This window comes from Thunnus maccoyii, chromosome 23 (assembly GCF_910596095.1).
Source record: "Thunnus maccoyii chromosome 23, fThuMac1.1, whole genome shotgun sequence".
In the NCBI taxonomy this organism is placed as follows: domain Eukaryota; kingdom Metazoa; phylum Chordata; class Actinopteri; order Scombriformes; family Scombridae; genus Thunnus; species Thunnus maccoyii.
In genome coordinates this window covers 3,453,212-3,479,863 of record NC_056555.1, presented here as the reverse complement: position 1 = coordinate 3,479,863, position 26,652 = coordinate 3,453,212, and the positions used below count along the sequence as shown (strand labels likewise).

Genomic DNA, 26,652 nt, shown 5'->3' with positions numbered 1-26,652 from the left:
CAGAAGAGTAATATACCACTATATGAAAAACTGAAATGTATTGATGCTCTGAGATCCAAACCAAAGCCTGTTATGAAAACAAAATATATATAAATATCAATCAATCTATAAAATACAAAATGTTTTTTTTTTTTTTTTTTAAATCTGTGTCGTTTACTTTTAGTGCAAATGTCCTGCCTGAGTCAAAAAGGAAACAAGACCAAATGTGTGTATGGTTTCTTTAAGCGTTATGCCTGTTATGGGCTGTAAAAAATAATCAACGTTAATTAAAGTTAGTATTTACTGCTGTGACTGCATGTATGTACTTTATTATCATATTAAAACTTATATGTGTTTCAGATGCATTAAGTATAAAGCTTGGCTTATACTTCCTCACTGAAGCAACAGCGCTCTCTTTACTTTGATGACTGAGTACTTAGGCCTCACTGGTACCCCCCTTTACTCACCGACAGAAAGTAATAAGTTATCATCAAGGGCTCTAAATCCAACCCTGACCCTGCCAACCAGGGGTGTCCCTGGACTGAGATCCCTTTTACATGCTTCCTCTGGCTCAGATAATCTGCCATTAAGGACTTACTTACACTGTTATGCCAATGACACCCAACTCTATCTTGACACCAAACCTTCCACCCACCTCCTCCTTTCTACCTGTCACTCATCAACTGCCGTCATGACATGACAAAAACAGGATGACATCAAACATTAAACTTAACATTAACAAAGCAAATCTCATGGGTGTCTAATCCAAGACTCTGAAGGGTCAGTGATTTGGTTCTGTTCATTGACGACTCCTCCATTTGCCCCTTCTTGGAAGCTCGTAACCTGGACTCAACTGCCAAGGTTCTGTTTTCATGCATAAAGCCCTAGTTTTTGTTGTTAGGCAATTAAAAAAAACCTGGCTTCCTCTATTAATACTGTGGGCCAAATCATCTTAAATGGCACACAATACCCTTTTTCTCTTACACAATACATTCCAGTGAGGTAATCTCAGAGGAAACTGGTCTGCTGGCATCCTTTTGGGCAACAGTTTGTTTCAGTGTCTGGCTCCAGTACCTCAGTTCTACATCATGATGAAACCCCAGTCTTTCCAGGAAGTCACAAACCGCCACAGACCCCTGCCCCTCTGGGTCATACCTGTCAAAATGCAGTTAAAAACTGTCACAGGCATTGAAATGAGCACTACTCTATGATGTGTAGTAGTGATTGCGATGCCTCACTTCAGTATCTCTTACCTCAACCAAAGCTGTTCAAACTCATTGGATCTTAAGGGAAGAGCATAAGTGAAGAGTAGATCTCTCAAGCTCTTTTTATGGATCCAACCCTGGCCATCAGTGTCAAAATGACACAGCACCTGATGAGAAAGAGAGGAAGAGATAGGTTTGTTCTTTAAGAGGATCTTTCTATGAGTGCTTTCCAAGAGTTTATGCTGACCTTAGACATGTCTGCCCACTTGTAGCGTGCCTCACAGGCCAGCAGATCATGGAGCTGCTCTTGTCTGTCAGGAGAGACAGAAAAGCAAAAATGTAGGCACACCAAAGACCTTTCCTCTAAATGGCCAAATATAAGTAATGATCATATCAGACTCACACAGTAGCAGTTTGTGTCCCTTGTTTGCCATTATTTTCTACAACATTGACGAATTCTGCATAATTGAGGTTGCGTCCAGACTGCAGGCCAATCAGATCCAGCAGCCGCTGGTACTCTCCTTCCCTGCAGAAAAATCCCAGGCTGTTGTACAGCACTTTGAAATCATGGCAGTCCACCACACCTCTACGTCTCCTGTCCATCAGGCGGAAGGCTGTCAGGTTGTCCTAATGGGACGAGACATTTATTGACTGAAAGGTTATGTGTACAAGGGATGTCAGTTTCAGTTAATTTTGCTTTTGACAGACCAACACCCATTAATCGGTTAATTTTTAAGAAAAGTTGTGAAGTAGCTATCACTTGTGAGAACTGTCCAGCAGTAGGTGGTCAGAGCTAACATTAGCTTGACTTTTAGCTCATGCTTCTTCTGCTCAAAGTGTTTTAATGCATTTAGTCACAGTAGCTCTCGATGGCATAACATATTGGAGCTCGAGGTACAAATATTAATAATAATATGACCCTGATTATAAGACATATATAGGTCCGCAAGATTGTAGATAGACCCTTCTCACAAGGGCTGGTTTTGAGGTCACCAATAATGGTAAAGGCCACATATGATGGCTGTATACAGTGACATCCCCATTGTACAGGATATGTGTTGTTTTATTCTACTTGCTCTCTTGTTCTCCTTGTCTTTAAAATTATGGTGTCTCTCTGGTTGCTGGAGTGGTTTTGAAGGGGTGTGTTTGACTTGGAGGTACTAAGGGCCAAAGATCCAATCATCAACAAGAAGCAGCTGAGGTCAGTGTAGCCAGAGAGTGCAATGCTTCACATTTCATGAAGCATAAGCTGGCTCTATGCACCACCCACAATTACATATTTGGGGAGGTTTGAGGATATATGCGCGAGAGTACCAAGACCAGCATGAGAACAATGAAACACCCTAAAGCACTATGTAAATAGCATAATAGTCCTTAACCATAAATTTAAGGAAAAACTTAATCCCGAGTCATTTTCTGTCAGATTAGAGGATGAAGGCCTTGCTGTTTAGCAGCTGCTTTGAAAGTTTTCCAGTGAACATGTTCTGACATCTTGCTTACCTCATGGATGAGCTTGATCCTGGTCTTCATGGAAGCCAGGCACTGCTCAGCAGAAGTGAGCAGGGTGACGACCTCATCCTTTTTACCATGACCTTCAGAGCCCTGCTGCCTATCTCTGGCTGTGGCCTCTACAGAAACCACAGGGAAAACAGTGTTGTAATATTTGGCCTTTTAATCAGCCACACAATTAACCGCTTCTCTCAAATTCCTACTTTGTGAGGGAATTATACAACAAATTAGAATTTTTGTTCCATTTTGTGGATTATTTGTGTTTTTCCACACTGCACAGAGTGCCCTTTATGTCTGGCAAGCACACTGGGCATTTAACAGCCTGACCTAATTTACATTTAATTAGAAGCACACTTGTATTCTAAATCTAAGAAAGTCAGGCATTTTTATGCCTTGCAAACATGACTAACTTTATGTTCTGGCTTTGTTTAATGATTCTTTTCTTTTTTTGTTATTCTTTCTACTGTGTTTCTTTTTTTTTTTAGAAGATACAAATTAGAGTGATGCCCTGCTGCTCTGTTTTCTGCTTCCAAAGCACATAATTAGCCCAAACAAGCAGAAATGAGTGTGATTCTGAATCTGTGTGCTTCCCCCCTCTGCTAATGAGAGACGAAGAGGCTCACTCTTACTCTATTTATAATCCAGGATGATTTCTCCAATGGCTCATGTGCTAAGAAAGACATCATTTTACAGGAAGCAGGGGGCTTATGTTTGATCACCGTGGGTGGGGTAGGAGAAGGGATGCAAGGCGAGATGGAGTGGAGGGGGACGGGAGCCTGGTGGGGAGTAGGAAGGGATTTTTAAAATCTCTATTTAAGCATTGAAAACCCTGCCATGCAGAACTGATGGGATTGCTGACGCTGCTGGTCAAGATGTTCTGGCTGTCGTTCTCCTGTCTTTCTCACCCTCATACTTCCCCTGGAACACTGCACACTCGATCCTTCCGTCTGTGAGGCCGAGCAGTTTGGTAAATTTGTTGAAATTCTTATCGTCCAAGATGACCCAGCTGTCCTCTAGTATCTGGGGGCAACAGCAGAGAAAGCAGAACACGTTTGGAAATGTCAGCAGCCTGCTGAACTTTGCTTCAGGCCAGTTTGCATCGACTTTTCAGTCAGAATCACTTCCATTCTCCATGTACAACAGGTGCATGAAGAAATTTGACCCATTTTTTTGACTGACGAACTGCTGTGGGAGCAAGACAAAATACAACACAGCACACCTCACTGTGCTTATACAGTAAAACATATTGTAGACTTTAAACCTTAAAGGATAATTACAATTTGGGTTAGGCTTAGGCTTATTTGGAAATTTAGAAAACAAAGGTGAATGGCAGTGTTGGGGGAGTAGTGACACTACATGTAGTTTTGATGATTAAAATGTTGCACCACCAGAAGTGGATTCTGCACTTGCACCTCTCCTCTTCTGATTCAGGAGAGAATCAAGAAGGTGCTGATTTGGAACAGTTGAGGATTCCCCTCTGTTGTTGGGGTTAGGGCTTAGGTTACAGTAGTTAGGTGTCACATTGATAACTGATTGGTGTTAGGGTTTGGTTAGGATAAGGTTAAATATTACGCTTTTTCTGGTTTTCTGTTATTTATATACTGTTATGATGTCAGATATCTATGCTAAATATGGTCAAACTTGAGATTAACATACATATGTAGAAATGCTCCCTGCAAGTCAAAAGTCGGGCTTCGACCTGCTCTCAATGCTTTGTTTGCAACGTTTTCTTTTTCCTTTCTGACGAGCTGACGTTGGCTTGTCGAACATGCCCATAAAAGGCCATCCGTTCTGTAGCATCAGTTGCTAGGGTTGTTGCTAAGGTTTTTCCATGTGTTGTTTGCGTTGTCCACTCTCATATGTAAGATCTGATTTCGGCTTGAACATGTATGGATGTATTTGAGAAGTTGACATTCTGAGTAAAGAATGAGAAAAAGTAGTGAAATCCTATTTCTATAGTTTGTTTCATGGTTTGCTGACATACCATCCAGAGCTGCCAGAATTTGCCTGACACGCAGCTTCCATAAGAACAGAACTCTCAGAACAGAGTTGGCTCATCGGGAGGGAGGCTTTAAAGGATTTGGCTGGCAATCTTCTATATTCTTCTTATTGTCAAGAGATCTCATGTGCAGAGCCAAACCAACAATGAATTGATCCTGTAGACCAGTGGTTTCCAAAGTGGGTGCCGTGAGGACAGAGCAGGGGTGCTGCGAGATTAATCATCATTGTTCATCTATTGTGCGTTTCTAATAACATTACACCACATTAAAAAATCAGCAACATTTACTTAACTACATTTAATGTTATGTTTTCGAACATAACAAAACAGAATGAATAAGAAATAAATATCAAAATCACAGTATTATAATCTCTTAATATGCAGGTAGCTGTTACTCGCAGCTGACGTGAAAACTCAGTTGCGGGTTGTCACAGAAACACAACATGCCTTTCGGCACAGGATTTTTGCAAGAGCTCCACGGTCAAAAAAAAAAGTGAGCGTCAGAGCAGCGATGGAAAGATTTGAGACAGTAAACAGAGCGCAAAGAAATGCTGAAACATCTCAACACAGATGGCTGAATCTGATGGTTAACAGACAGGTTTTGGCTGCTTGTGGAAGATGGATATCCATCACTGTCTGTGTGCCTTCACTGTTGTGTCAAACATTCCCTAATCCATATTTGTGCGATGTGGCTCTTTCATCACTGGTAAACATGAAAACAAGATAGAAGATTTGTTTTTCCTTGTGCATGTTAAATATAAACTCATTTTAATTGAGGAAAATGAAAGAAATATTTTTAACATGTTAATAGATTTAACTGTACGGTATAAAAAGTAGATTTATTTGGATTGTCAAGAGGGTTCAGGATTGCGTGAGGATAGTGTATGTTGGGCTGGATGGGGGTTGAGGAGAGGGATGAAGGGGGTCGATGGCATGGGGATGACCGGGGACCAAATGGAGTCACAAAGAGGCTAGAGTCTAGGAACCCGGGGGTCGAGACTCAGGGTGGGGGACATGTCTCGGTGAGCTTCCTGCTTCATCATCCCCCAAAGTTAACTTCATTGGACTAAGTGAGAACGGGCTCTTTGAATGTCGCTGAGGTAGGTATGAATCTTAGGAAGACTAGCGGTCGAGAATATTACCAGAGTACGGTTAGGAAACGGTTAGGAGGAGAGGAGACAGGTTGCCTGTGCGGAGAGTTTGGTAGTGGGCCAGGAAGTCTGAAGTGAGGGGCGAACGTTTGGCATAAGATGTGGTTCAGACTTACAGATAACATGCCGAAGTGTGCGTGACACAAGGCTAGGTATGGTGCCCCTGAGGACAGTTTTATGGAGACGTTAGTTCTGCTGACGTAGACGTGTGTTGTGGAAGATTTAATCTTGAGAATGGAACGGGCGAAGGTGGTGAAGCAGGAGAGGGTCAGGACGTTAAGTGAAGGGAATGAAAGACTGTGGGAGGCATGGAAGCTGAAAATGGAGGGACTGGCTTTCAGGTGGGAATCTGAGTCTGGTGCCAAGGATTTAAATTTCTAGTTTATTATGGTCGACAACGATGTAGTAGGCTGTATGAACGAGGATGACTGGAAGACTACTCATGCCCCCAAAGAAGGGCTGCGAAGATGACGTGGTACGGTTTATAGAGAGCGGGGCGGGGGTTTGGGGACCGTTCAGGTGGCTGATCGGAGGCAAACCACCTACTGCTGCGCCTGAGCACGGCAGAATGTCGTGGGATTGGGTAGTGCGGTTGTCTCGGAAAGCATGATGAATGAGGGTTGACGAGTGGCGTGAAGAAGGGTCAAGTGGAGGGATGCAGGAGCGACGAGGACTAGTTGGAAACTGTAGATGTACCAAGAATAAGAAAACGGGCAAACTGGCGAATGGGATGGCATAGACTACAAAATCTAATATCATTTGACAAACTGTAAATAAAACATAACAAGGTCTGCTCTGAACACTAAAATGCAAATCAAAGTCATTCTAAATACTGTTGGCAGTGCGCAAAACTAGAGCTGATGACTTAATCTTTCTGTAAGACAATCTCCTTTTTCAGTTCAATATGCGAAAATATATAAAGTACAATACTGTTTCGTCAGCAAAAATGATGACAGTTCGATGACTCATAGTTGAGAACAAGTAGCAACCATCACTGCTTACTCTGCTTTGACTGGACTCACTTCCAGTATCAGTATCAAGACCAGTTACAGTAGTTCATCAGATCCCAGATGGGCTGATATGGGGAAGCCTGTGTAGTAGTGCATCTTTGTCTACACGCTGAATGGTCTGCAGACCTTCTGGTGGCCTGACATATTTTGTGGCGTCCCAGGAGGTAAGAGGAGGTCCAACCATTTAAATGAACATTAGAGCAGAGACTTTTTCAATTTTCAGTTGTGAGCGCAACACTGTCACAACTGCATTCATTTCAAGAAACCTCTCTCATACTCTGCACTGCTCAAAGCAATGGTTTCCACTGCATGTTAAAGTTTCAGAAGGGACTTGTGCTTTGATACACTGGCATTCTCCTTAACATCCCTATAACTTTGCTTAACACCAGAGAATCCTATTTTCAGAAGACTGCATAGTTCTCTTACTTCAGCTTCCCCATACATTAATGGCAGAGGGCTTAGCCATGTGTTTTTATCCAACACACTGACTTTATGAAAGACTGATTCCTCTTCACTTGTGACCATTCTTGTTTGCGTGCTTCTGCATAGTGCTTCATAGAACATTCTTGGATCTATTACCTTCTGCCTGCTGTCACTATGTAGTGTTACACCTTTAAAAGCACCTTGCTATGCAGCCTCACATGCAGCTTATGCACCATTGCCTGCGTCCCATGGTATTGAAAACATCTAGCTGCCTTTTTATCAGACTGACTGATTGAGACTAATGTCTAATGTCTCTGGACTGCAGAGCCTCAGACAGATCTTTAAGCTCCTCAAGTGTGTCCATCATCAGCTCAAGTCTTTGCTGGTAGCCCCTCATACATACATACTTTTACTTGAATTTCAGTTCACATCTTTACTTGCAGCTGTGAGATGATTGTAAAGTGCAGCATACATTGTCCAAACAGCGTTTACTGTTCTGTGAGATGAAGCCACCCACCTTATCCTTAAGACTCAACCAATCCTTTTTAAACATACACCTACTTCAGAGACTACAGCATCAAGCTCTCTTAAATTCTTTGGTGACTGATTACACAGACAGTATAACTCGTCAAGAAAAGCTGTGAAGTGGTTGGTCTCTGCAGTGTTTGACTGCATCTGATACAGACAACTCCAACCTATGGTTTAGACAATGCCAGCCTAAGAGGCCTAATGGGAACTTATCCCATTTTTTATTAACTATAAGAAATGGGTAAGTCTTGGTGATATATTCAAAATCATTTCTATTCCAGCAGTCAAGTAAGTTCTCACTTGCTGCTCCTACACTGCTCCTCCCTCCTGTCCAAGCTGCTCTGCTCCTCTCCCCTGTGCTCCGAAAATACACACTTGTAACCCAAACCATGATCTTTCCCTTACCCTAACCAAGTGGTTTATGTATCTAAACCTAACCAGACCTTGACCACAGCGTTGTCACACCATAGAACATAATAATTTTTCAACAAGCACGTCAAAATACAGTAAGATATTAAGGGCAAAAGACGACAGAGGTAGCCTAATCAGAACGCCTAACTTAATAATGACAGTGGGTCATTATTGGTTATCAGACACTGATATTACTGCATTGCACACTGCAAGGGTCAGTTTTAAACTGTAAAAAATGCAAAGATTTTCCAGTAGAGCCCAGATTAAAAATATAGACTGTAAACATGCATAATTTGTCTCCTTAAAGCATTGTAGAAAATGACTGGCTGGGATTGGGAATAAGTTTGGGTACAGGTTAAGGAAAGGGGAAACAAAACCAGCACTGGAGAGATGGTCAGCTGGGTGGGAGCTGGGTTGGTGCCAGTCTCCCTCACTCTCTGCTCTACTCTGTTAAACTGCTGCTGCAGGAGTCAACCAGTCAGATACTAAGAGCCAAAAAAATAGCTGCACTGCTTTAAAGAGCCACATCCTATCACACACACACACACACCCTTCATTGAATTTAATGATGCTGATGTTTAAAAGTAACCAGACACAAAGAGAGAAAGAGAGAGCACGCTTGCAGACAGAAGAGGAGTGAAAACTAAAACTTTACTTTGTAATTTCATGCCGTTCATTTATCGGTGAAGCGTATGGAAATGCATACTGACAGCCAGATTTGTTTTCTATAGCAATAAATTACGCCACAAAATAATGAGTGCACTTGTTCCAATCCAGTGTAGCAGTAGCAGTAAACTTTTGTCAGAATGGTGAGGGAGTGAAACATAATAGGGACCTGAATGTTGTGAGGCTATGGTAGGAGTGTGTGATTATTCACAGATCCAACCTTTGCTTTCTGTTTAACAAGCAGCAACATCGATTCAGACAGCTTCTATCAAACAACAGGTGTATCTTTTATTTTCAGCATCTAATTATTGCCATGGCAGCTCCTTCCACAGTGTGTGTTTTTGCTTGTTTTCTACCAAGAGTCCTCACCCTCAATATGCCCTTCTTTTCTCTGCTTGTGTGAAGGTTCACAAACATTATGTCCCCCTGCAACTCGCTCAATGTGAAATGTGATTGCAATGTGAAAGGAGCCACTATATACTTCAGCTGCACTTGTGGTTTGGCTCTACATGATGTAACTGAGGAACAAATGAAAACTGCTATTGTGTTACAGAAATATTTGTAGTTTTAAGTTTATGGATTAGCAGTTGCCACTTCAGTTGATATTCTATATTTTCTTCTTGTCAATAAAATGAGCCAAGAGTTCCATTGTTATCCAAAAACTATTAAAAGCACACATGAACATTGCCACGGTAGTTTATTTTGACTCAATCCCACACACACTATCCTGCTGCCAGAAAACTCACTGGAGCACCAAATGTGGATTAATCCACTGCTGTGTACCAAATTTAACGGTAGCCCACCCAATACTTGTTGAGACATTTATTGTAACTGAAAACCACACGTCAACCTCATGGTGGCGGTCTAGGAAAAGTCCAGAGATCACCAAAGTCAGTAGGATTCATTGTTTGGGAAGCATGGATGTCGGTACCAAATTTGGTGCCAATCCATTCAGTAGTTTCAGTGGACCAACTGACCAACCGACCAACTGACCGACATTGATATCTCTAAAGCCCTGCCACTGGCACGGCTAAAAATAAAACTACATATTGTGAGCCATTTGAAAGATTTACATCTTCATAAGGAACCAATGGACTCAGGGCTAAGGCAAAAAGTAAGAAAATATAGAATAACACCAGCCTTATCCTCAAAGATTATTTTTTCAATCTTTAAAATTCATCTCCATGCACAACCCTTTACTCTTCTGTTTATTAATTATTGAAAAAATCATTGTCCAAGCCCAGTAAATGGGGTCACTGTCAATGACCCACTATCATTCTATGGTAGGTGAAAGGTTGGTAAATTTCTTAGATCTATCACAATTCACTAATTACCTGCCTGTTGCACAAATGATGTTTTTCATAATCATTACCATGTAGCTTATCAGCTTGGTTGGCTGCTTTTATAGCTGAAAAAAGCAGAATGCAAGCCAACAGGAGGATTAAACCAGCCATCCACATCCCATGAGTCAAACTGCATATACCACATAAGCACAGTAGAATTACATTCAACTATACATTTCAGTAAAAATACATTTATAAACACAAATACAAAAAAATCTACTATGTATAAATCTGCATGTAGATTTGCAGGGTTTAGTATGTTGGTGGTGCTGTGGAGATAGTTATGTAGTTTTTATTTTAACCCTCCTCACCTTCCGTATATCTGCCTCTAACAGCGTCCCATCAGAACTGTGGGTGATGGCCTGGATGCGATCTGTGAGTCTCGTGTGACATTGCTCTAATCTCGATCGCAGCCTCTTGAAAACAACATCCAAGATGCTGCAGTTGTCTGGACCACCCTGCAGACTGGAGGGAGGCGGCTGTGCCCTGACTGACTGCAGGGTCAACTCAGGTGATGTGCGTGGCCTGTGGGGCAGATTAAGAGATGATGTAGCCAGGGCTGTGGTGCTTGCACATGTCCCAACAACCAATAGAGTTGGAGTTAAAACCAGTCCTAAATTTCAAGTCAAGAGTGAGACCAGAGCATATCATGCTGTAAACAAACTCAAGGCTATGAATGCCTTAAATGTATGTCTTAAATGTATGTCTTAAAGTAACACCTAGGAAAATAAGATAAATAAAGAACTATATATTGATATTTTGACAGGAGCTCTGTACTCCAACCCTTCAAGAACCAAAATATTAGTACATGGGAGATGACCAATCATCTGTGTAGAAGTTTGAGAACCATACTTACATACTTCATACAGGTGAAATATTTTTAAAATATTTATACTGATCATGAGCAATTGGGTGGATTAAATGGTTAGGGTTGGGGTTAGGTATAGAAAAGGTAACTGAGAGTTTGTAGATATGCAGGAAAGTTAATATGTGAACACAACATGAGTTTTAGTACAGCTCTCAGTGCTGCCACCATTACTGCAGCGTCAGAGTGGAAGTGAACACATTTACACCGACTGTGTGAATGTGGGAGTTATTAAGTCTTAAAACACTTTTCTGAAATTGTCCCCTTTCAGTCGATTCACTCAATACAACACATATAGTATGGGGATATTGGGCCCCAGTGTGGCCTGACTGAAGACACCTTTATTCACACTTTTAAGGCAGATGATCTGTGGTGACATATGTGAGGCCTGCACATATATACAACTGTCACTACGGTCATCCCTCAATTCTCACACTTCTCACCTCGTGAAAAACACCTCTGCCGAGTTGGGCTAGCAAGTTACAGCTTGTTAGCTGTGTTTCTTCAGTAGGCTCCTGCCAGCTCAAAGTTAGCTTAACACCCCCTGTTGGTGTTAGCCACCGCTGCATCTGAAAGGCTGGTCAGGTCTGTGTTGAAATTTCCAGAAAAGACTACTGTTGCACGGCATGACCCCTTCTTCTCCGAGTTGAGGGACCCAGCTTTGTCTGACGGCAAGGAGCTTTTGGTCGAAGTCCCTGCTGGTAACTGGGCTGACCACATAGAGACTGTTGAGGGGTTAGCCAAGTTTGAGCCAGAGCCCTTCAAGAGCGCTAGTCAGCCACAGCTTGGGTTGTCCATTGCCATGATGACAATGACATGCTGGACATCAGCTTGGACATGCATGGTTTATCAGAGGGTGAACAGGAGGCTTTATCATCGGGCCAGTATACCGCCTCTGCATCAGTTGGCCAGGAGAATACATCCTTCTTCTCACTGTACCATCATGCAGCTGAGAGACTGGAGGTGGAGTGGCCCTCTCCTCCACCAGCTCAAAAACCATGGTGGTTTGAAAGATTTTTCCTTCCCCCTGAGCTGACAACAGTCAAAAACCACCTGCACATGTTCCCGGACTTTGTTGTCATTTATGGTTGCGCTGAGACTCTCTCCTCTACTCTATTTCACTGCGGGCGGGGCAGAGCACTCCACACACACAGAGCTCAGTGTGGTAGAGTAGAGACAGTGAACCAGGTGAAACTGACAACTACACCACTTGAGCTGACAACTACACCCGTTACGTTACTGTAAGTGCGACAAAAGTTTTGCGAGTAAAAAGCAAATAAGAATAATTTAATCAAAGTTGTAAGTCTTTTTCCATAAATGAGTCTTAATCTTACATTAAGGCTAATACGATATATATTTTTTTAAAAATATGGCACTGTGTCTGAAAGACCAAATCCTGTAGGGTGATGCTGGATTTGGATTTCCCACCAAAGTTTTGGCAGCAAAAAAGAGGCCAGGATTTTTGTACTTCATGTGATGTTTGATGTGCCTTCTTTTTTATTTATTTTATTTTTTTTACATACAAGGCATCACTCTTGTCAGTTTTGTCACAGCTCTTCCTCTCCATCTCCCTTCCTCTTCCATCTTCTTCAAACTCTTTGCTGTACCCCAATCTATCCACCTGATGGATGCCTGTTTTTGTGCAAATAAATATATTTTATTTAACTCTGGTGTGCATGCCTCTGACACACACTATTAGAAGAAGACAGTATGTGTGAAAGAATTCCAGAGTGAAGTTTTTTGCTAAACATACAAGTAAAGACCTTTATTAAGTTTAATTTAATGCCGTCAAAGAAAACCCACATTACATAACAAAACAAATGCATTTCTCATCTACTCCTAGGGCACTTGACAACAGTCAGTGTTGAAAACAGAAGCTGTGCTTCTCATACTTGTTCTTAAACACCAAACTGAGTGAAAGTTTATGCCAGTAGGTGTAAAGGGCAGCATATGAGTAAAATAAGTATAAATATAAATATAAGTGTGTATATATGTAAGTAAGCAGTATAAGGATACATAAGGGAAGCCAATTACATGTTCATTATTATTCAATCAGTAATGACTGTCCATTTCCAAGTGTTACTTACTTACTTTCTTACTAAAACAATTGCAGGTTTCACTGACAATACATAATGTGGCATTTTAGACTTGGTACTTTCATCAGTTGTTCATTTACAAATTATTACAGAAATATACTCCAATATTAAGACAAAGCATCAACGTAAAATTTGTCCAAATATTTGGACAGTACACAATACCAGTCATATGAACATTAACAGTGGGTAGAGAGAACCGTTGTCATGGGTTACCGGCTACAGTTCTGGGTCAGACCAATCCGTTTCCTCTACATAATAAACACAGTTGCAGGGGATGAGGCAGCAGCAGTACTGAAGGACAAAATAAACACACTGTCGAAGTTGAACAAGAGACCAATATGAGTGGTTCTCGTTTCGGAGGCAAACAAAGGTTGGTACAGCTGTTATTTCACTGTTCCGAGGAAAGGGTGAGGACTTTATCCAACTCTAGACCTGCGAGTGTTAAACAAATACCTACGAACTTACAAGTTCAAAATGCCAACACTGAGACAGCTACTGAATGCAGTCAGCACGGGGCATTGGTTTACAGCAATTGATTTCACAGACACTTACTTTCATGTAGCGATACACCCAGACCACAGGCAGTTTCTAAGGTTTGCATTCGAAGGCGGAGCCTAGGAATACCTGGTGCTGCTGTTCAGCCTGTCACTTGCCCCCCTCACCCTCACCAAATGTGTCGAGGTGGCGTTAGCTCCACTCCGGGAGAGAGGTGTTTTTATATTAGCCTATCTGGATGATTGGGCTCTGATAGAGCAGACAGCAGTGCAACTGTTGCTAGTTCTGTCACACATTCAAGCACTGGGCTTTTCAGGGAAAGACCTGTTCACTTCCCATGTTAAAACTATCTTGTTTTTTGTTGCTGAACCTGAGTGCGGACTTTCTCTCCAGGGGAGGACCTCTTGTGAGAGATTGAGGGTTGCACCTATTGGTGGTGACTCAAATATTGAATCGTTTTGGCAGGTCCAAAGTGGACCTCTTTGCCTCTGGAGCAAATACCCACTCCCCCCTGTTCTTTTCCATAACGGACCACAATGCACCTCTGGGAATGGATGTGCCCAACCCATGGCCCAACATATTCCTGTATGCATTTTCCCCAGTGGAAATGCATACAGAGGGTGTGCCGGCAGGATCTGTCTCTGATCCAGCAAAATCATGGTATGCTGAGATAATCAGTCTGCTGGCAGCGAGGCCCTGGCAGCTTCCTCTCCACAGGGACCTCCTCTCTCAAGCAGGAGGAGAGGTGATTCATCCGCGCCCAGAACTGTGGTGGCTGCATGCCTACCTGTTGAGAGGTCCAATTTAAGAGACCTATATGCATATAAATGGCAGGCGTTCAAGCAGTGGTGTCAGGACTGAAATGTATTCCCATTTCAGTACTCTATTGTGATTGTTTTGACATTCCTTCAGGAGCTGCTGGATAAAGGTCTTTCCTTTTCCATGATTAAGGTCTATTTGGTGGCTATATCTACCTGTCATGTTGGTTTCGATGGAGTGACACCAGGCACTCACCCTCTTGCCATGCGTTTCTTAAAGAGGACCTATTGTGCTCATCTCAGCTCTAAATTTTTATTTTTGGACTCCACTATAGTAGCTCTGCATGATTTACAGTTCAAAAAACTCCTTATTTATCTTACACTGGCCCTTTATGCAGCCCCTCAATATACACAGTTTCTCTTTACGTTCCATTTTAGCTCCTGTCTCTTTAAAGCCCCCCTCCTGATGAGCCCACTCTGTTCTGATTGGCCAGCTTTACATATCAGAGTTGTGTAATTTTACTGTCAATGCAAACCAAACATTTCCTGCTTTACTGCTTCAAATTAAAAGCTTTTAAATGACAAACTGACGGGAGACTTTTATTGTGAAGAATTTAAAGGAAGTGAAAGATGTTCCTCACTGAATTAGTGGAACTTTGTTAACGGTGCTAAACATTGGTCTAAACAACAACATGGAGATATCTGAGCTATTTGTCCAGCAGATCAATTAGAAATAATGCAGGGAGGAAGAGTACAAGCAAAAACAGCCATCTCTCTTGTACCCAGTTCACTTTGAATGGCTCCAAAGTTACATATCGCCCAAATGCAGCGTATTTGCCTACGATTATCCCTGCAGCCTATAGCTCTATGGCCTTTGAGCTCTTAAACCTTTGTCTCCCTCCTTTTGCATCCACGAAGCACAGGAGGTTGCATTCCCTTTGTACTGTGCGTCTGCTACGCACCTACATAGACCGCATTCAGAGTGTGCATTTATGTGACCAATTGTTTGTCTTTTTTGCTAATCCAGCCAGGGGCAAAGCCCTGTCTAAACAGTGGCTTTCTCACTGGCTTACAACAGCAGAGGTCATCCATTGCCTCACGGTGTGAGCGCACGTTCAACCGGGGACATGGCAACACCATGGGTTTGTTTAGAGGGGTATCTGCAAGTGATATCTCTGCTGCAGCCAGTTGGTCAACACTGCAAACTTTGTTTGGTTTTACTTTTTGGAGGTGACAGCCCCTTCGGTGGCTATATGTGTTGTACCAAGTGAATCAACTGGGAAAGGGAACGAAATGTTATGTTACTTTGTTATGTTACTTCTGTTACCTGAAGAAGAGGAGCAAAGTACAACACTAGGTTGCCCTGCTGCTCAGCTGGGCTTGGTGAAAAGTGGTTATTAAACTGATGGATGACCATGGTGACAGATGTATATATGTGCAGGCGGGGCCTCACATACATCACCACAGATCATCAGGTGTCTTCAGTCAGGCCATGCAGGGATGTGATATCCTCATACTACATACTATGTGTTGTACCTCATTCTTTCCCTTCAGGAAACAGAAGTTATAGTCAAAACTTTTCGTTTCTGACAATTGTTTTCTCCACAATCTGGTTGTTGAAGTGCTGTGCGGAGTAGCTAACTAAACCCAGTAGGGATTACTTGCTCGCTTTAGAGTTAAATCTTCAAACTCCATTTCTTGCATTATAATCAGAAGATATGCATAATTTAATAAAAATCAGAAACACATGAGTAGATGTGGAATTTCAGCCAGGAAACATTATGCTAGTATCAAGCTAGCAACAGATATGCTGGGTGACAGTTCACCATCTGTAGGCAGATTGGTTGACGTGCATCTCAGAATGTGATTGGATCATGAGGATTTAATGGAGATTTACAAATATAAAATATATTTCAGGGAGCAGAGGCTTGTGGCTTTTACTTTCCATTTTTTTTCCAAAGTTAAAGTTTATTGTTGGAAACAGCTGATAAGCACAAAAAATATCTAGCTGTCTGTTAAAACTTGACTGAACTTAGTTGAAAAGTTTAAGTTTTGTAGAGTCTACCCTCTATTTTAATGGCATGTGAGGGCGGTATATTTAACATTTAACCACTTTCATGGGATCTCATGGACAGATTTGTTGGTAAAAGCACCCAAAAAGTGAGATCCTTTCACAAACGTTATAGTGTTTAATGCAGGTTTACAAGTGAGCAATGAAGGCTTGTCTACCTCTGCCTGTACCCAGGATTCTTCAAAACCTCTTTACCTGTGGCACTGACATGTCTTGGGTGATTTCATACCCCATTTTTCCTGGTGGAAAGCCAATAATGTAACTTTTCAAACCAGCCCTTGATGTGGGGTAACATGCACTCCTTCAACTGAAAAACCATCCAAAGCACAACATAGAAACACTGAGTATAATTCCATGGAGCCTAAAGATTGAGAAGACAGGTGCCAGTTTACATTTTGGGAAGAGGGGCAATCAGATGTATGTCTCAGTGCAGTACATAATAAGATACATTTATGGGAGTAAATGTTACAGTCAATACAGCTCAAGTCTGAGACGCATGCTTCTATCACACTCTCTATGCTGACCTCTCAGTATGGTTGCTCCTCTCATGGGAGCGGCAGGATGAAGATGTGCTTTCATCTGTTAGTGGTGCTGCCAGGTTTCTCAGTAAGTCACTGTAGGAAACCAACCTAGAAGTGCTGCCAGGTGTAGAGCTGGAGGAGGACTCGCAGAGCCTGGAAACACAAAGAGAAAAATCTGAAAGTGAGCTGAGAAAACCCCAACTGAGCAAAGGCCAGTAGTTTTCTCTTTTAGCAGTCTAACATTCCATATATCATATTTTAGCAGCAGTAAAACCTTAGAGAAAATGTGTACTTCTTAGTGCAAAGATATGTGTTTTTTTTCATAACTTTAACATAACTTGCAAACTGTGGGTAGGGTGTGCTTTTACATTAAAGCGTAATTATTTGGAAAAAAAAAAAAGATTTTTCTTGTCACTTGAGGGCATCAAAACCATCAACTGACATACTATGGCCTTATAAAGTTGTTGTGTCTAACATGTTAGCAAACAGTTGCCTCTTCACACATCCAGCAGACAGAGCAACATTAGCATTCTTTTGGAGTGGTGTTTCTGGGCACCATGTAAGCCCAGAATTCACTTTTAGCTCTGTTTTGGTTTCCACCAACTCTGAACTGTAAAATTTGTGATAATATTCTATGAGCCTGTCACTACGAGTGACAACTGTCAGATTACACAGTCATTTCACCTATTTTTAATATAGAAGATATTGCTTAGTGCAGCTTTAAAATCAATTAAACCCTTTTCTCACCTTAAAGTAGAACTTATTATATATAATAAGTTCTGTAGATGTCACAGCAATATTTGCCATTATTCAATATAAAAACCCTTGCAAAAGATATGTATAAAGCAAGGTTAACACTAATTCATCCTCACCACAACAATTCTGAGAGATCAGTGTAATTTAAACAAATACAACCATCACTGAGTTTAGCAGCCTCTGCACTACATGCTAGCTTTAGACCACCCAGTCGTGTTTTACAGTTTAAGCATTCAGAGTTTCTGGTACTGGCAGATGGTGGCAGAAGTAAAATATTGATGGAAAACTCACTTTCAATGTGTTGAAGCTCTTCAGTAAAAAAACAAGATAGGTCAAACCTAGTATATGGCTGGACTGTGAATGGTCAATGTGTGAAATTGTGGCCAGTGTGTTACAGGGATAGTCAGTGATAGTGTCTATAATGTGAATTCCTGGATATTAAATGTTCATCTGCTATTTTTTGTAGTGGTCCCAGTAATATTTGCTGGTAAAGTGTATTGAAGTGACACGGTTAAGCTACGTTTGAGTCAAGAAAAAGGTTTGGCAGTTGCAAGAACATTACTTTCCACTCATATCTATCAAGATGTTTGATTTGAAAGAGAACTAATTATAATTATAACTGTTATAATTATCTGTTAACTCCTCCTGCTCTTTCATCTGTTTCACTCTGTGGATGTCTCTGGTTTTTCACTCTGTATTGAGTGTTTAGTCAGAGTGAAGTTTATTTGAGGTGTTTTAACTAAGCGCTCTCCCTCATGCCTCTATGCACCTCTTTCCCAGTCGATGATCATGGAGGCTAAAGTGGAAATTGTAAATCAAAGTTTTGACAGCCATTTGGGTGCAAATTCAGGAAGCTTATCTCCACTTGGTTACCGCAGTTACAGTCACATCAAGCGCACCTGCAGAGCAGCCACCCCACACTAAAATGATATAGCAGCTACATGAGTCTCATGTTTTACCTGCAAGACTCGTGTTTTAATACTGTTGTTCGTCATTTGTGATGTGAAAATGTCAAAGAAATAAAAAGCTTGCATCCTGGTATTAGTTGAGTTATAAAATCCAAACACAAAGGAGCATCTCTCCTGCCGGCTGCTGACAGTGCTGCCAGCAGGAAAGTCGATCACAATGGATGATGGAGGAGGAGACAGTAGAGACACTGGTATGTACGAATCTGTTGAAACAAGAGCTTAGCCGACTCACATCGGAGCTGAGAGCTCAGAGCAGGAAACACAGTCACTCTGCATTGCGCTGCTGTCCTCTGCTTCCATCACCTTGCCCCAACTCATTTTGAAAGAGCAATGGCCATTGGGGAAACTCCAACACACAGCCGGCCAACCAATGGTGTAACTTCATCACTCACTCACTCACTCACTCACTAACTCACTCACTCACTCATGGACAACCGTGGTTAGAGGGCTGGTCCGTGGCTGGTCCAACCAAAAAGTACACTCAGAAAAGAGAGGAGAATGGGGGATCAGGGTGTGCTCCAGGACTGTAGGAAAGTCAATGGAACAGTTTTTTCACACAGCTTACATAAAAACCTCTTTTTTAACCCCTACATGTGCTTTATGAGAATACAAACTTCTGCCTTCAGACAATTCACAGCTAAGACACAGTGCAGATACAGAGGATTGAAGAAGTTGGTGATCCTCCAGTCAATTAAGCTACTCAATCAATATATAAACATGGTAGAAGGGCAAGGGACTCAATAATCAATTCAATGTGGCAGGTGTAATATTATAGTGGTACAGTGAGGTTCATGAATATGTATGGATCTAGAAAAAAGTGATGTTTATCTTAAATTGTCTCTAAATGAGCAAATATGATGCAAAGCCTTTCCAGATGTTTAATCTGACAGTTGTATCGTACATGCCAGACTTTCGCATCTTCACCATCCTGCAAATGGAAAGTCAAACATTCAAACTTATTTGGTTTTCACTTGAATTTCAAAAGCAACAACATGCCATGTGGAAGATCATGAAGCTCGTGAAGCATGTTGAGGACTAAGCATGTTGCCAGCTGCTGTTTCCAAGGTCAAGAATGAACATTCAGTCCAAACAAGATGCCATGTTGTGTCAGGTTGGTGAAGCTGTGCAGTCTGTAATGCATTTCAGCCACAGTTGTCTGCATGTAGCGTAATAATTCCTCTGTGGAGCTGTAGAGCTTCAGTACCTTTGAAATATTTTTAGCAACAGGAAGCAAGAAAAGTTTTCTTTGAAAGGAAAAGGAACATTTCAACATTTTGGGAAATATGCTGATTCGTTTTCTTGCCAAAAGTTAGATAAGAGTACAGATACCACTCTTGTGTCTGTGCATTAGTATGAGGCTATGACTATATAGGAGGTACTTAGCTTAGCTTAGCATGAGATAAAATTCAAATATGCATCTACAAACACTTCTAAAGCTCACTAATAAACACTTTGTTTCTTCTTTATTTATTTTGTACACAAAGAGAAATTTTAAAAAAAATATGTGGTGTTACAGCTTGTAACCATTTCTTGGCAAGGATTAACTTTCTGGAGTCTTGTCATAACTGCGCTGAGGTGCTGGACAGAAGTGCAGATTGGATGGATAAACTCCCTCTACGACCACAACATGTCTACATTTCTGGTTGTGTATGGGTTAAACAAACAAAATACAATGTGGTAATTAGTGAGCTTCAGAGATGCTAATCAGCACTTTTTTTTTAACTTTATGCTAAGCTAGGCTAATCACCACCCGGCTGTGTACTTACGACACATGAGAGTGGTATCAATCTTCTCATCTAACTCTTGGCAAGAAAGTAAATATGTGCATTTCCCAAAATGTCAAACTATTCCCTTAAAGTTGATTAACACTAACTCTTGACTATGGTATTCTTATTTTGTAATCACAGTAAATGACCTGACAGGGTGGCACAGTGGCTCATTAGTTAGTACTGTTGCGAGAAACAGCAACAAGGTCCCAAGCTTCAAGCTGAGCCAGCTAGCTTGTGTGTGGAGCACATTAGTCCAAAGGCATGAAGGTAAATTGTTCACTGGTGTGAATATGTTCGTCACCCACCCTCTGATAGACCTATTCAGGGTGTTATTATTTCTTAGTTTTCCATAACTTTTCTTAGTCTCTATAAATTACACTATGCTGCATGTGGGTCTAGATGTGTTTCTTACTTGTCGAAGTGTTTGTCGGAGATGGGCAAGCCATAGTGGCTGAAAACCCTCTTCAGATCCTCCTGTTTGACATATCCAGTGTGCTGAGGGTCACACACCTTCAGAGCTGCCAGGACTGAACCGATCTGCTCACACAGCTTCTCCAGCAGCAGACTCTCCACCTTAACATATACACACACACACAGTGCACACAGATATTCAGCAGTCACACAAATCAAACACTGCATTAATAATTAACCCCTTTTTTTTCTTTTGATCTCATCCTGTGTTTTCTTTCTGTTTGATCTCATAGTGTATGCTACATACTGTATGTATGATATTTGATCAGAGTATGCTCTAACACACTCACTGTTCTCCATGAAGCAGATGCCAGAGATACCTTATCAGCCCATTGCGTGGTCTGCCTCTCATCTGCTGTTTTCCGCTCCTCCTAAAAAACAAATCAACAACTATAGTACACATTTATGACCTTAGATGAACGAGTTGAACATGGAAATGCACACTAGCAAATTACACACGCATACAGTAGAGGTGGGATCTGTCTCCTCGTTCAGCGGCTCAGCATTGTTACCAGGGGAGGTAGCAAAGGGGACGCTGGGGTTGAGTCTCTCCAGACTGGCCAGCTGGATGACCCCGCTGTGATCTGGGTCCAGTACATTGAGCAGCTGTGTGATCTGTGTATTGCGAAGGCGGGGCTGGGGGGTCTTGGGTTGGCTCCCACCTGGTCTCTCTAGCAAGTGTCGCAGGTCTGCCCTGGTGATCCAACCTACCTCCTTCTGGAAAGACAGGGCTATGTGAACATTCATTTCACAGGAACAGTATGATGTTCATTGTAGATACAGTGTAGTGAGCACAAATGCACAACCAAAGTTAGAATTGACCACCATGTCATAAACTAAAGAAGTGGGCAGGGTTAACTCAAGCTGACAGGTTTCCAGAAGTGAAGGATAAATCAAGTAAAAGTAAAAATCCAGAGATTTTGAAGACAGAGGTCAAGTAAAGGGTCTCAGAGTACTTAAAATAAACTAAAATGCGTCACGGGAAGGACAAAAAGCCTGATCTCTTTCCAAGCACTCTGTCTTTTTCATGTCTTTGTCTCAACGCAATGAATCACACAAATTAGGATAATGGTGTACACTTTCAGTTTCTCCTCAAAGACATTCATGGTGTTGCTCTCAGGCAAAAAATGAGCGGGGTAACTGTATGAAGAGTTAAAAAAAGCTGAAGAGAGAAGTTCAAACCATTCATACTTTAATATTTTGCGAACCTGGCCAATCACTGCATGAAGTGGACATTATCATCAGATCATCTGTTTCAAAAAAAAAAAAAAATTGTTAGACGCAGTATATTTTAACTGTCTGAAAAGGGGGTTTCAGATACCCTTAGATGAGTGACAAGCACTTTGAAGAATACTGAAGCCTTCAGAGTTGCAAGGGAATCAGTAAGCTTCAAATCTGCTGACATGCTGCTAATGAAGAGGTGATGTTAGCTAACTTCACTTCAACAATTTTAACAAGTTCCCTTTTGTGTCAGACTCGGGGAAGCAGGAGTGGACCCAAACGCAGAGGCCGGAATGCAGATATGATGAAAAACTCTTTAATTGTGGATGGTCACGGACAGGTAAACAGGGCTGAACAGAACTAGCAGAAGGAACAACACAAAACGATCCAACAAGGACTGAACAGAAAACCAGAACTTAAAGGAACTGAACTAACAAGGAGATGAGGTGCAGGTGGGGAGATGGGTGGAGAACTCGAGAGGGGAATAAACATACAGGGAGCTGATTGGCTGAGGACACACAGGGAGCGGGGCAGGGCTGACGAGGCTAACACAGGGCAGGTGTAGGGAAGACAGCAGGGCAGGGCTAACGAGTCCAAATGCAGGGCAGGTGTGGAGGAGTACATGAACACACAAGGGAAACGGAACAAAAACCCAGAAAACAAACTTAATGCCATCTACACTAACCCATCCAAAACCAACCACAAACACAAACCCAAGCACACAACCCAACAAACCAATGATGCAGTGATGAACCGAGGGACTAAACAAACGTGCAAAACCAGGAGACCCCACAGAACACAACATAAGACCAAAAAAACACCTTAAGTCCAGGCAAGATGTGACACTTTTGGATTCTAGATCAGACTCCACTCTAGCTTAGGCACCCTCCTGAAGAGGGCTCTGACAGGATCTGCACCAGCCTTGGTCAGCCTTGCCATCACAAGACTGAGTCTGTGCCAAACCTTAGTCTTAATAAATCATGTTAATGTCATATTCCTGTGGTAAAGTCTCTTCTACTTGCACTATATCATAGCGTCATGGTATTTTGTTCTTGTTGGCAACAAGGATTTGTTTGGAGTATGGCCAACTCTATGAAATGATACTTTTAATTGCAAGTATACAGTCCAAAGAAATGCTTCCAGAGCAAGTGTGGCTTTGCACTGTTTTCATCTGAGAGGTCGTAGTGGCAAATCTGATTTTCAAATAAAAAGTCTCATCATTCAACAGTTGTCTCTTCAACTGGTACTTATTATATGTACTTATTAGCCAATGTTACTATTGCTCTATTTAACATTTAATATAATTCACTTCTACTAGTAGCTACTTGCTAGTTAACTCATTAATCAGTTCTCTTAAGAAACCATTTTACTCTTTTTTGATTAAATGGAATAACAAAAACAATCCAATTTTTCCATCTTGAACTGTGCACTCAGCAGAGAACATAAAAAAAAAAAAGATATATATATATATTATATTTTATTAGTCAGAATAACAGGTAGCCTTAATGTACTCTAAATATATAATATTGACAGACTATCAAAAGTTTATTTTTCACTTGGAATTACAGTGAAAAGTTCGATCTGCTAAATCTTTACAAAGCAATGATTTTGTTGAAAAAAAGTAGACAAAAACATCAAAGATTTTCACTGACAGATGTGAACTGATAGTACAGTTCAGTACAGTTCATCAAGTTTTACAAAATTCGCAATTCAAAACAAGGAAAAAAAATATCTCTACCCATTTATTTATTTTTTTGCTTTCTTTGACTCTGCTGTTATTTTTTTTGTTCCCAAATTTCCTTCAATTTTTTTTTTTACTTGGACAAGCTAAAGTTATCACTGAGTCTGAGCTCTGAATGTAGTCAATGACATCATTGTGTATGACTGCTGCGTTATACAAGTTTTAAACAGACAGACAGGAGCACAGAGATTTACATGATGATCTCTAATGGAATTGCCTACTTTACATCTACATGAATGCAATCCAACACAACATCACAACCCTCTGTCTCAAATATCAAGAACGATTATATTGCATTACACTAAAATGTACATGTTTTAATTAATGATGTGTGTGTTCCCCATGTCAATGTTATGTGCTTTATATGATTATGCACTTTGTACTATCTATGGCCTGGCATAATAAAGCATTCATCTGATGAGATTATGTATCATAGACAAACATTGGGAATCACTACAAGTTACCCAAGCTCTTGAATTCTTCCCCAGAGATAGTCTAAAAACCATAGTTGGCTTCGAACCTGCCTGAGTGAAAAACCTCATTATTGGCTGGCGGTGTGAGGACACTCTTGTTTGATCTCCCACCCGCTGAATAGATTATTAAAACAGTTGATGGAGGGATTTTTTTTTTCCCTCCCATGCCATTAAAAGGAGGAGATCCTGGCAGATAGATATGTGTGATTCATATCTGGGAGAGGCTTCACACACGTACACACACAGACACGTACTTCCTTAAACTTGGAAGCCAACTGTTGTTTTGTGAGTGGCAGCAGCAACATCAAACATAACAGTGAATTAATCGAAAATTCAACCCCCCTTCCCCCGAAGTTTGTTTAACTCCAAAGTTTCATCCAGCTGAAGTAGACTGATTTGAAATTAAAGAGGCAGAACTCGATGCGAAGGCGTGTTGAAGGCGATGGCTGTCAGACGAACATATGGCTAGTGACTGAGTGGCTAACCAGTGGCCATATGCAATCATCTAATCGTGTTTATGGCCATCAAAAAGCTGCAGATGATGATTGGCTCATCTGTAAAGCTGTCTGGCAGTTATATTTAAAACATACACCTCAGCATGTGCCTTTGTCTCTTAGCAATCTGCTGAGATTACTCCCTCGTGTCCTGTCTGATAACATTCAAAATCACTTCTGTCTTGTCTCCTACTACGGTTTTCGCAAGGCTGTGCAAATAAGGGAAAGGTTTTGAAGCATCTCAGTTTGTTTGTTCTAGAAGTAGCAGGTTCATCACTCAGTTTTTGCGCTGATCTTTTATAGATTTTATAGCTTCCAGTCCTGATTCCTACCCTGTTCTGATGGAAGATCTCTTTCAGACGTGGGTAAATGTCCAGGAGATCCAAATTGTCTTTATCTTGGAAAGGCTGGTCAGAGGTCCTGGGATGGGAGATAGGTGGGAATGAAAGAAAAGGAAAGGAATGCAATTAACAGAAGTACTATACTACTGTACTATCTACATCCCAACATACATGTCCTTTTTCAATATTTCTAAAATTTGTCTTTATGCAGTCTGTGTAGACAACTTTATTGATTACAACAGAAGCTTATCTGTTCTGCCGAGCACACGTGAGATGGACGATTGAAAAACTTCTTGTGTTGACGAGGCTGAAGGGTGTTGAGGCTGGGGTGGTAGGTGGGCATATTGTGCATCGAACTTGGGTGCAGGAGAATGGGGTTTGTGTCTTGTCACAGTCCAAAAATTAATGTTGGCTTTTCTTTCTAATCATAACCATAATCTTTTGTTAGTTCCCTAACCCTGCCCTTAACCTAAAGCTTGATTTATAAACGTGTGGTAAGTGGATACAGTATACCTACAGCAGCCATGTGCATAGGCTCTGTAGCTACGCCGTAACTACTTGCATGTGCACCACCACACTTTCATTTACACTTAGCCACATATATGCGTCTCCATTGGCCAGATAACAAATAATCCACCTTGGTTTTCCAGGGCTATGTGCAAATCAGGGTCTGTCCAGTAACTGTCAAAAACTTCTGCTCTTTAGCAGTTTAGTTACAAGAATCAACAGTTAACAATAACAGCTAGCAAACTAGTAACTATTCATAAACTAACACAAGTACATGGATGAATTGTATTCATGAACTAGGAGTGAGATTAAAATTTCGATTTTAGAAGTTTTATCGTTAATCCACTCGCCCATATAGATAATTTAGTTTGCTAATCTCTGATTAGAGATAAGGTTAGCACAACAACGGCACATTAGACAGTACCATGTGCCTTCTGTATGTGCTGGAGCTGCTCCTCTCCTCGTCTCAAGCGAGGTTAAGGAGGTTGAAGAAAAGTTAATTTATCTGCTTTTATCGAACGTAAATTTCAGCAGTGAGATCATGCAAAGCTTTTCATCATCGCTCAATAGTCCAAAAGTGAATAAAGGAGTGTTAACACATTTACTGTATGCAATATAATTCCAACATATGATTGACATATGAATGAGAAAAAACCACTCCTTGCCACTTGTGTATATTCTCTGTGTAAAGGGACTAAAAATGTAATTTCAAACTGACCTATGAGTGTGAAGATTTGTATCGCCCTCTTCTTTGCCCGGGCTCATGAAGTTTCCCAGGAAGTGTTTCCATCTCACCGGCCCTGTTGCTTTTACACCATACCTGCACACACACGATCCATACACATTCATGAAAAATATATTACACAGAATAGTTGATGGCT

General features: G+C 41.2%; 1 protein-coding gene across 6 annotated transcripts in view; it reads right to left on the bottom strand.

The window, feature by feature from the left end:
- Window positions 1-26,652, bottom strand: part of efcab6 (EF-hand calcium binding domain 6) — a 70,545-nt gene that overhangs the window by 12,350 nt on the left and 31,543 nt on the right. For 2 of the 6 annotated variants that reach the window (XM_042402842.1, XM_042402844.1), the window contains 13 exons: window positions 26,490-26,591; window positions 25,256-25,343; window positions 21,454-21,711; window positions 21,285-21,365; window positions 20,936-21,096; window positions 17,034-17,183; window positions 10,536-10,749; window positions 3,599-3,713; window positions 2,685-2,812; window positions 1,588-1,811; window positions 1,432-1,495; window positions 1,233-1,351; window positions 1,054-1,134 (listed from right to left, as the gene is read on the bottom strand). In XM_042402842.1, the coding sequence (XP_042258776.1) occupies window positions 1,054-1,134; window positions 1,233-1,351; window positions 1,432-1,495; window positions 1,588-1,811; window positions 2,685-2,812; window positions 3,599-3,713; window positions 10,536-10,749; window positions 17,034-17,183; window positions 20,936-21,096; window positions 21,285-21,365; window positions 21,454-21,711; window positions 25,256-25,343; window positions 26,490-26,591 (1,785 nt within the window). The remainder of the gene's footprint in view (window positions 1-1,053; window positions 1,135-1,232; window positions 1,352-1,431; window positions 1,496-1,587; window positions 1,812-2,684; window positions 2,813-3,598; window positions 3,714-10,535; window positions 10,750-17,033; window positions 17,184-20,935; window positions 21,097-21,284; window positions 21,366-21,453; window positions 21,712-25,255; window positions 25,344-26,489; window positions 26,592-26,652) is intronic. The other 4 variants (XM_042402845.1, XM_042402846.1, XM_042402843.1 and 1 more) reach the window with 4 other exon arrangements.